This window comes from Syngnathus acus, chromosome 16 (genome assembly GCF_901709675.1).
Source record: "Syngnathus acus chromosome 16, fSynAcu1.2, whole genome shotgun sequence".
Taxonomy (NCBI): Eukaryota; Metazoa; Chordata; class Actinopteri; order Syngnathiformes; family Syngnathidae; genus Syngnathus; species Syngnathus acus.
The window spans coordinates 11,841,974-11,852,642 of NC_051101.1; the positions used below are offsets into that span (position 1 = coordinate 11,841,974).

At 43.2% G+C, this 10,669-nt stretch overlaps 1 protein-coding gene across 1 annotated transcript in view; it reads left to right on the top strand.

The window, feature by feature from the left end:
* Positions 1-10,401, top strand: part of efna3b (ephrin-A3b) — a 39,588-nt gene extending 29,187 nt beyond the window's left edge. Inside the window, exons 3-6 of the mRNA XM_037274613.1 lie at positions 4,236-4,528; positions 4,601-4,666; positions 4,960-5,037; positions 8,605-10,401. Coding sequence (XP_037130508.1) covers positions 4,236-4,528; positions 4,601-4,666; positions 4,960-5,037; positions 8,605-8,723 — 556 coding nt within the window. The 3' untranslated portion in view covers positions 8,724-10,401. The remainder of the gene's footprint in view (positions 1-4,235; positions 4,529-4,600; positions 4,667-4,959; positions 5,038-8,604) is intronic.
* The last annotated feature ends 268 nt before the right edge of the window (positions 10,402-10,669 follow it).

Consider the following 10,669-nt stretch of genomic DNA (forward strand, 5'->3'; position numbering starts at 1 on the left):
TTTTTAAACGCCCACCGCAACGGGAATTGTGACTTCATGAGATTTTTTGGGATATATTTTGTAACAAATAACTTAAAACATACAAACAAATGGTATCTTTGTTTTAGTGTATTTGAACACAAATGGTGAAGCAGCACATGTAGACAAACGGTTTTTCTTCTTCTCCATATTTTACCGTCAATTTCCATTGTAAAGTTAAACCCGCATCAGAGAACAGATCGTGTTTGACTTAAGAGGTTTTGCTGAAATGATCATCTGATTAAAGCGTTTGACAAATATGAATTCATCAGTCACGCCGCCACATCCACCTCTGTTCATCTATAGCGATGATGTCACGTGATTGGACCCAAGCAACAGTGTGTCATTATGGCAAAGGGGATTTTAATTTCATTTTAAGAATCGTGCGTTCTTTACGATGAGTGAGCCAGCCAAATCCGACATAAAGGAATTAAGACAATACCAACGGTAACATTTAAAAACTCAGCTGTCATCATTTAAAGCGAAATGAGATCTCGCGTAGTATCAGTAAATGATGTTAATTTCCAGTTACATGTGTAATTCAACGGCGGACAGTTGAGCAATTATCTCATTCGCTTTGCTTCTTGTCTTCCTAATGACCTCCACGCCGATTTTTCAAGGCTGCTGATGAGATGATTTCAACATTTCCAATTAAGACGCATTCTGGTGAACAATGAGCTTTTAATAAGGCCTTGTACAAAATGTACCTGTGAAGATCATTTCTCACCAGAGAGCGTTTTCAAAAGGGCACTGGTGAGCTTTTAGTAGCAAGACTGGTTAGGAGTGGAAAAATAATAGAGAGCGAGAAATCCGCCAGGTGCCGGCGAATGATGTCGGTTCCATTGTGTGCAATTTTCGATGAAAGGGGTGACGTCAGGAGAAAGTGCTCAGCCAATTTGAGATCCATCCTTGAAGAAAAAAATTACAGAACAAACAGAACTCTTGAGATTTGCCATATATTCATAATATATCATTAAAAAAAATATATTATATTATATATTATATTTACTTATATTTTATATAATAAAAAGTCAAATATAATAAAAAAATAATTAAAATAAAAAATAGTATATAATATATAATAAACAACAAGAGTTTTATATCTGATCATATTATGACTTTTTGCGAGCAAAGTGATCCAACATGAAACAACGCCATTTGTTTCCTTCCCCCAAGAGCCTTTTTATGTCATAAACTCCATCAAGGCAAATGGAAATCCATTAGGGCATTTTGGAATAACACAAAGATCCATTTTGCCACCCTCCACTCTAAACGGACGCACTTTCCGTTGTGGAAATGTAAAAAGCTGGTGAAAGAAATGTGATGATGACAGGATGGAGGGTGTCATGTGAAGTTTGCACAAAGAAACAAGTGGCAAACATTAGCGTGAGCATCCCGCTGGCCCCGTTTCATTCCGCAACGACAATTTTCAAGTCGCTAGTCTCTTGGGTCGGATTTCCCTCGTAACGTAATCACAGAGCATATTTGATAAATGAATTCCTTCTGATTCAAATTATTGAGCAAAATGGTTGTAGCTCTCCGAGTGCCACCACATTCAAATACAGTAGCGTAGTAGGCCTAAGTGTTCATCCAAATTCTTCGTCGTAAGAAATCACAATTAGTCAAAGGTATGGAGACACCTTTGTATCTAATAGCGTAAGTCTTTCAAAACATTTGAATTTTTCTTTTATAAGCCATTTTAAAGTCCAAAGTCAAAAAGTTTTAGCGTGACATTCTAATCTGTGTTTTTTTCTCCAGCTGTCACCAAAATACGACTCACTGGAGCAAGCCATTAAAAAAAAAAAAAGAAATAGCCAATTTGTATCAACAGATCAACTTTTTGCACGCTTTGGGTGCAGCACACCATTTAATGCTTCGCTTCATTTCCTCCGTTATTTTGCTCAACATCACTTTTTGATTAGTCGGCACGACGAGACGGATGCTTTAATAAACTTCCTTTATTTCTAAATCCCCAAATCACTCATTCCTGCAGAATACAAACGGCTCTGTTTTCTTTCAACGACTTCGTTTTATCATCGACCTTATCCTTGCGGTGAAATTGCATTTTACGTCGTTTCATATTTGCTTTGCTCCGCCCCTTAAAGAGGTCTTGCCATCCAGTTTAGAAGATTCCAGATTGATGCTTTGATGTCTCACACAGTAAATGCTTGTCCACAGCAGAAAAGCAAAGCAGGTGCACACACACACACATGCACATTGGGGATGGTAAAATGTGCTTTTATCTTAAGGCGGGGATTTGCTTCCAGATTACTCAAGATGCTCCGAGCTCATTTCCCTCTCTTTGTTTTCTCCCCCTGCAAGCGCTAAAACTCTCCATTTGGGGCTTTTTTTTCTTTTCTTTTCTTCACGTGCCTGCTCCATTTGAGCTCCCACCGCTCCCTGAGTTGATCTACATTCAGGCTTCCTTGGCGTCTCTCACTCTACCTTGCTCCCTTTTCTTTCCAAACACTGAAAATACCACTTTTTCCCTTGAAACATTTGTAACAACTGTATTTCCCAACAAAAAGTGTCCCTGCAGCAGAGAAGAACAGACCTTCACCTTTAACCTTTACTGCAATGGTGATGTTAGTTGTAAACACGAAAACAACCTGAAGTGGATTCAAATGCAGGATTTTTCAAAAATACCGTAATTTTCGGACTATAAGTCGCACCGGAGTATAAGTCGCACCAGCCATAAAATGCCCAAAAAAGTGAAAAAAAACCATATATATGTATATAAATCGCTCCTGAGTATAAGTCGCCCCCCCACCCAAACTATGAAAAAAAACCGCGACTTATAGTCCGAAAATTACGGTACACATTAAATAATGAAATCATCTTTAAATAATTAAATTTGTGTTGCAAGCAGTGGTGAAAGGTTTCTTAAGCTGAAAATACCAGTAAAAAAAAAAAAGAAATCTGAGTATTTGATGCCCTCTAAAAAATTGTAATTGCTCATAGATGCCACAAGATGGCAGCAAAGTCTCAATGAAGCTCCTCAATTTACCTGAACATACAAAATACTTTCTGAAGATCCATTTCTTTTTTTCTTGTAATCTTTGTGAATGCTCACTTTTTTTTTTGTTACATTAAGTCCAACATGTCTGCATTGCGTATCCATCCATCCATCCATTTTCTGAACCGCTTAGTCCCCACGGGGGTCGCGGGCGTGCTGGAGCCTATCCCAGCCGTCATCGGGCAGTAGGCGGGGGACACCCTGAACCGGTTGCCAGCCAATCGCAGGGCACACAGAGACAAACAACCATTTGCACTCGCACTCACACCTAGGGACAATTTGGAGTCTCCAATCGGCCTACCAAGCATGTTTTTGGGATGTGGGAGGAAACCGGAGTGCCCGGAGAAAACCCACGCGGGCTCGGGGAGAACATGCAAACTCCGCACAGGGAGGGCCGGAGGTGGAATCGAACCCGCACCCTCCTAACTGTGAGGCGGACGTGCTACCCAGTGCGTCACCGAGCCGCCTTGCATTGCGTATAATTACCCAAAAAAAAAAAAACAGAGAGAAGCAGGAGGCGGAAGAATGACTGCCCGGCATTTAATTACTCTTTCATGCGGCTATAAAAGCGAGGAAATGAGGGGGGAGAAGGACGAGGGTTTGAGAGGAGCTGTGAGGGGAAGACATTGTTTCGATCTTCATTTAATAATTGAATAATAACCTCCTTAGAGACCTGACCTAGAACCAGCCGAGGAGAGGAGAAGCCGCATCAGGCATAACGTGACACTCTGCTGCCCCCTCGTGGCCTTTTAGTAACACATGCACTGCTGCCGGGGTGGAACTTTCCAACTGACTGCATCATTCTGTTCCTGATTTACAGCAGATATGAGCCACGGTCAGTCATGGGAAGAGAAAGATGACTTTTGGATGTCAGGAAAGAATATATTTCATTTTGTCAAACACACACCAAGAAACTGTCAGACCTTATCTTCCTGTCAGGCATACTTGCTTTTTAGGGCTGAACACTGCGTAGGTTTTGGGCTGATGTACGAGCGTTGGGGTTAGGGGACAACATGACGCGAACGCTGAGAAGAAACACGGTCACCCCTGGGTCCATTCTCAAGCGCCGACAAATACTTACCCGCTTTTGTGTTATGAATAACTCAGATGTGAATTATCCCCGATGCAGAATGATGGATTGCGCCGGCCGGGTTTGTCGTGTCAGTGCTTTTTCTCAAACAGTTTTTTTTTTTTTGCCCAGTCTGCGGCGCGAGGGCTACACCATGCAGGTGAACGTCAACGACTACCTGGACATCTACTGCCCTCACTACAACGACAGCCAGCGCATGGTGGGCACCAGCGAGCAGTACATCCTCTACATGGTTAGCTACCGCGGCTATCGCAACTGCGACCCCCAAATGGGCTTCAAAAGGTGGGAGTGCAACCGGCCGCACGCCCCCCACGCCCCCATCAAGTTCTCGGAGAAGTTCCAGCGCTACAGCGCCTTCTCGCTGGGCTACGAGTTCCACGTCGGGCAGGAGTACTACTACATCTGTAAGCGGCCTGTTGTTCTTGGGCTTCAGTCGTGCCTTTTTATTTCATCGTTTGTTTTGTTTTTTTGTTTAGCCACGCCCACTCACCACCACGGCCGAAGCTGCCTGAGACTACGTGTGTACGTCTGCTGCTCCACAGGTGAGACTCACACTTTTTGCACACACACTTTGATCCCCGGCCTGTCCAGTCGTGAAATATTAACCTCTCCTCCCCGGCGGACTCCATCGCCCTTCATTCTTTTTCCACTCGACCCCTCCCCTCCCCAGTGCTGTCAGTCAGAGCGCTCCTGGCCATTTTGTTAACCCCCGTGCTCTTCCCCATGCTGCTCTCTCTCTCGAACGTGTCTGTCAAGCTGTCTACTCAGAAGTAATTAAAAGCCCTTCGGTCAATAGTTTAACCCTTGCTCCTTGGCCCCTCCCCCTCTCTCTTAGCCTCCGACGTCGACGGCGAGCCGGAACCGACGGAGGCGGACTACACGCTTAGACCGGGCCTAAAAATGGACGACGTCGGTGAGTCATTTTTCCGCCCGTGTGGAAAACATCTTTGAGGCACATGTGGATGTAACAAGACACACTCGTACTTGTTCGCGCTGGAATCACAGCTGGGATGGCCGAGTACGTGCCAAACATCATAAAAGAAAATGAATGTTCCTATAGGCAGGTGGAAATCTTGACAAAGCATCAATGTTGATCTTGAATTGTTTCACACAAATGATAGTTTTATATTTGAAGAAGAATGAGCTGTGTTTTTTGTCCTGAAAACATTTTTTTTTTTGTGTGTGTGTGTGTGTGTGCTGAGAGCTCATATGCTCTTTTTTGATTGACTGTCGAAAGCCCCTCAGCGAGCTGGTGGGATATGCTCCAGCCACCGGAGGCTTTATGCGGATATATTTTTTGCAGCGCCGACATGTAGGCAGAAGAAAGATGCGCAATATACTCGTATTTGTTTGGCGGTTGACCGTTTCTCAGGATTCAGCGGACACGCCCACCACAGTGTTTACTAGTGCCTTTAATTCTTTTCATAATTTTGCAGCCTCAATTCGTGATTTTTTTTTTTATTTTGCATGTTTGTTGAACATGTTGAATTCCAACCCCCGAGCCATATGTTTGACACCCCTGAAGTATGACAAACAGGATGAGTCCATTTTGGAGTGTTTAGCAAAAAGGCTGGTTTCTTCCACTAAGTTACGACATATTGGCGAGCCTTCAATTGCACAGCAGCTGATGTCACCCGAATGATGCTAAATCTGTCAGCGCTGATTTAGCATTGGCAGCGCAGCGGGCAGTAAATTGCTAAGCGACAGACTCAATTAAACGTCTCCGCCGATCGTGCGCTAGGTGGCTTTACAAAAAAAAAACAATGTGCACTTGGCAAGGTCTTATGTAAGCGACCACGTGGGCATCAATCCTCATCCTGTCAAGTCTTTGCACTCTTCTGTGACAGCTTGTAAAATATGTTTGCTATTAATCTGCGCGCGTGTGTGTTTGCCTCGTAAATCAGTCCGGTCGCACAACTGTCATGAGAAAAGTCATCACCGCTGTGGCAAATGACTACGGGTCTTATGAAGTCGCCTCGGACATTCTGTCCTGTTCTTCTTCTTCCTGCGGTCCATTTTTTTTTGTGCAGCCTCCATATTTTTCCATCCCCTTTGATCCTGCATAGGAATGCAGACAAGGTAAGGAAACCTTTGGAAATGTCAGAGGTTTCCCCCCCCCCCCCCCCCCACTAAAATTTAAATCTTTGGATTTATGGATAGTGTGTTTTCATTCCAATTGCAGACAAAAATCCTTTTTCTCGTTTTGTAACGTCAAAGAATGTCTGCGTCTCTCCTGTGCAGAATTTAAAAGGAATGAGACACTTCCGTCGTCGGCTGTGTTCACGCTCACAACGGCGCAAGCGACTCTTTCTATTTATTTCGAGCTTGACATGTAAAATTCCATATGGTTTCTTGAGTAACGCGAGAGTCAAAAGTTAGCATAGGCAGCCGAGCAAAGCTTCGAACGAGCGCATAAACAAACCTAACAAGCCGAGGCGTCTCCTCGACTGACATCTAATTACACTTGTCGCGACACATTTTTAATTACTGTTATTCACCTTTCACGCTCAGGACGGCAGCCAGTTGCAAATCAGCCGGCTTATTGTCACCGCGCCCGTTTCACTCAGCCGCCCTTCTCTGTTTACGACACTCGCGCGATTCGATTACATCTGGCGTGAACAAGGTTCAGGTTTCAGCTTCTGACCAGCAGGTCCGGCCATTAGCGGAGAAATCAGAAGCTTTTTCTTTAATGGCCTTTATTATCGCGGCAATTACCGCTGACGACGTGTCGGACGACCTCTTCCAGGAACATCGGGGAGGGATGTCACTGATGAGAATGTAACGTTAGTCACACGGCCGCTTTTAGCATCGACGCGAGGCCGTTTAGCGCCATTTTATTTGAACTACAATTACATTGTCTCCAACTTTGATGGACCGCAACATCACAATTTGTTCTGAGACTCCGGTCGACTTCCAAGGTGCTCGGATAGGATATTTAAAAGAAGCGTATAACTTTGCTAGTCAGCGCCATAAATGTCATAGTGTCATAAAACACAAATGGTGCATCAAAACATGTAGAGAGACAGTATAACAATACTCATAGGCATAAATTAATGTGCTTTTAAAAATTACTTATATTCCTGCAAGTTTTTGGTGAATATCCTCTTTTTTGTGTTGTTATGAATATATTGCACTGCCCCCTGCTGGCCATGTCATGCACACCCGAGAGAGCCACATTGAATTAATCATCATTAGTTGCATTTACTCAATTAGATTTTGTTATTATATGATTTTATAGAACACAATATTATACTTTTTTTGTGGAAGGCTGAAACACACCATTTTGGTTGAACGTAAATATGTTAAGCAACTTCTAACGGTTATCGGTTTTGATGAATTCAATTCCTGGACTCTTTTCAATATGATTAATTATTTTTTTGTGAGTAATTACGGTTAGGGCAATGTGTGTTGAGGTTAAAATGCTGATGAAAAAGCTTTCATAATGAAGTGAATAGCTGAGTTCATCAAATCACCTCACTCACAAGCACCGCAAATGACAGCTGCTGTCTGGAATTGTTCTGACAACCATTTGAAGTCAGTGAGGTCAAAACAGGTTCCTGGCCTGTGTTGGGACTTGAATCTTCCCATCGGGGCACTTTTCCCAGACTATAAACCCATTATATAAATATTGATGCGGTTTCGCCAGACCTTAGAGATGGCAAAAGTTCACCGCTCTTACGTTTAGCCTGCGTTTGTGCTAACTCACCAGAATGCCCGAGGACACGTTTTCCGACAACAAAGATATGACCTCAAAGATTTTGTGCAAGCAGCTTTTCATCTATTATCATTCCCATGCTGGCTCCAGTCACGTAACGTGGGAATTGCTCTCTTTGATTGCAATGTAAAAGAATACACCGTTAAAAGACGAGTCCGGTATGTGCTGCTGTTTTGGTTAGCAACAGAGTGCAAAGCAGGTGTCGTCTCATCATGACATGAGTCTGCTGTCTGCGTGAGGCGCTGAGCAGCTGCCAGACGATATCCGCCTTTTTTTTTTTGTATTTCAGCACCATCAAACATGAATAATAAAATGTCTGCTGACCCCGCCGTTAGTCGGCTGGGTCAGAAGGCGTGTCTGACCGCACGCCATGAATTGCGGCGAGACAAAACTTGCTATGACCTCACCAGGTGTGTGTTTTGCTCGTGTGTGTCAGCGCAGAACAATAGAAGCGTTATAATAACTGCTGACACGTGCTGCGGGCGTCACTCCGGCGCCTGTCGGCTTTTTTTTTTCCTTTTGAACATTACCGGACAGTTAATTAGGTACAAGAAGCGAGATGAGCTAAATGGAAAAATATTGACGCAGTTTTGACTGATTGATTTAGCAATAAATGTATTGTTATTGACCTGTGCAATATTGCCAGGCGAGTTGTAGCATGTTATCACCGCCCCCCCCCCATTCAAGATTAATATTTCATTTGAAGGCAAATTGGTTCAACACAAATTACAAAGAAAATGAATTTTTGTTTCTTGTCTCCCGCAGATGAATTTAACCCTTCTGTCCCCAAGCTGGAGAAGAGCGTGAGCGGTAGCAGCCCGTCCCGGGACCGCCTCCTGCTCACCGTCACCATGCTGCTGCTGGCCGCGCTCTTCGTCTCCTAGCAACGGCCGTCGCATCAGCGTCACCATGCCAACGAGCCTTCGGAGGGTGGACGGTGCAGCGGCGGACGGGCGGGCGGGACAGTGAAGATGCAGTTTGTGTATGTGTAACGTCCATGTGTGTGCGTGTGTGTGTGTTAAATCATACGCGCCACATAAAGCATTTATAAAAGTGGCAACATCAGACTGAAATTATTAAATAATTGTAAAAAGGAAAAAAAACGTCATTAAATCCACCCACGCTTTTGATTGGCTGGTTCACTTCCTGTTGCTTCGTTGTCATGGTTTCACGCAACGGTACAAATTGAACTCAAGTGGATCTAATGGATGTTTCCTGGAACCTGATGGGAACATTGTGGAGCGATGGAGGACTGTTTTTTTCTTTCTTGCCCAGCAGAAGATGAACACAACTTGGGACTCCTGCTTTTTTTTTTTTCTTCATCATTTCCACTCACAGTTAAGGCGAGAGGGGGAATCACTCGTAAAAGCATTTAAATGTCCGAGGTTAACAAAGCACACGCGTGCACAGTCACGGCTGAGCATCCCTGCATGTGAACACTCAGCAATATTGAAGAGAGATGAAGGAGTGTGTTGCTCTGTGATCTGTGAACGGATCCAACCCGCCACACTTATCATTCAAGATTCAAAAATAGATTCGAAAAAAAAGCAATGTGAAGATGGAGAGGTTGTGACCAGCCAAAAAGTCAACCACTACTACTCCAATAACGACTGCTTACCAAGGAGAGCGTTCCCATGGCAACTAGCACCTTATTTCACCATGGTTACCAATTCCCCCTGCCAGTCAATCATAATGGACAATATTTGGGACGCCCTGACGGACTCTGATGAACCACACTCACATTCAAGCGGCGTGTGAGGCGTTCAGGCGTGCGTGTAAATGTCAAGACCGAACCGCGAATGAACATTTAAACGTTTTGAAATGTAATGAAAGTGGGGGATTTTTTTTTTTTTCTACAAACTTGAAACTCAGTGTCCTTCAGTGTAGCTTTCATTTGATTGTTTTTTATTATTATATTATTATTATTACATTTCTGTGACGTGTCTTTGTTAATGGTGATGGAATACAATTGAGCCATATGTTAACTTGGGCTGCATTGCAGACTGCTTGTCAAACCTTGACGTGTTTCATTGAAGCATTACATGACTGATACGGACAAGGTTGTAGAGCCTATATGTGTGAAAAGCTTATTTTTATTTTTATTATATTGTACAGTAGTTGCTTTTAAAATAATGTGGCCTTTGCAATCATCTCTGAAACTATATGTGTGTGTATATATATATATATATATATATATATATATATATATATATGTATATATATGATTATATTAGTATACAATGCAACACATATGGACTCTATTGTCTCAGTGTGATGCAGCCCAGGTGTATATTTGGCTATGAGGGTGGGTCGATCATTCTTGCACTTAAGAATTAGAACACAAAAGAAAGTACGTGTGCGTGTGAGCGTGTGAAAGTGTACGCGACGTTGTCTGGCGACACAACAGAAGCATTTAGTAGTGTTGGAAACAACAGTTACAATCATGTTTACCTTCGGACCGGAATGACTTTAAATGTAAAGCGAAGAAACAAACAAAGCATAACAACAGAGGTTCTAACCATGAGCGTGATAACGAAATAATACAAATCCTACTTTTAACAAGATGTGCTTCCCGTTTCTTTTATTTGTCTCAACAAACACATCAACACAATCTGGGGTTGTCTTTGAGGATGTGACAAAATGGATGGGTAATCCAATCCCAGAGGACAGCTGGAGGTGTTGCAGCAGAGCGTGTGCGTGCTGTGGAGATAATGTCAGATTGAATTTCTCTTTCTTTTTTTTTTACATATCAAAGTTGACGCTGTCCCTTGCCAATAATACTTTGACACGCTCCGACGGATAAGAGCTGCCGTCACCTGCTCGGCACGTG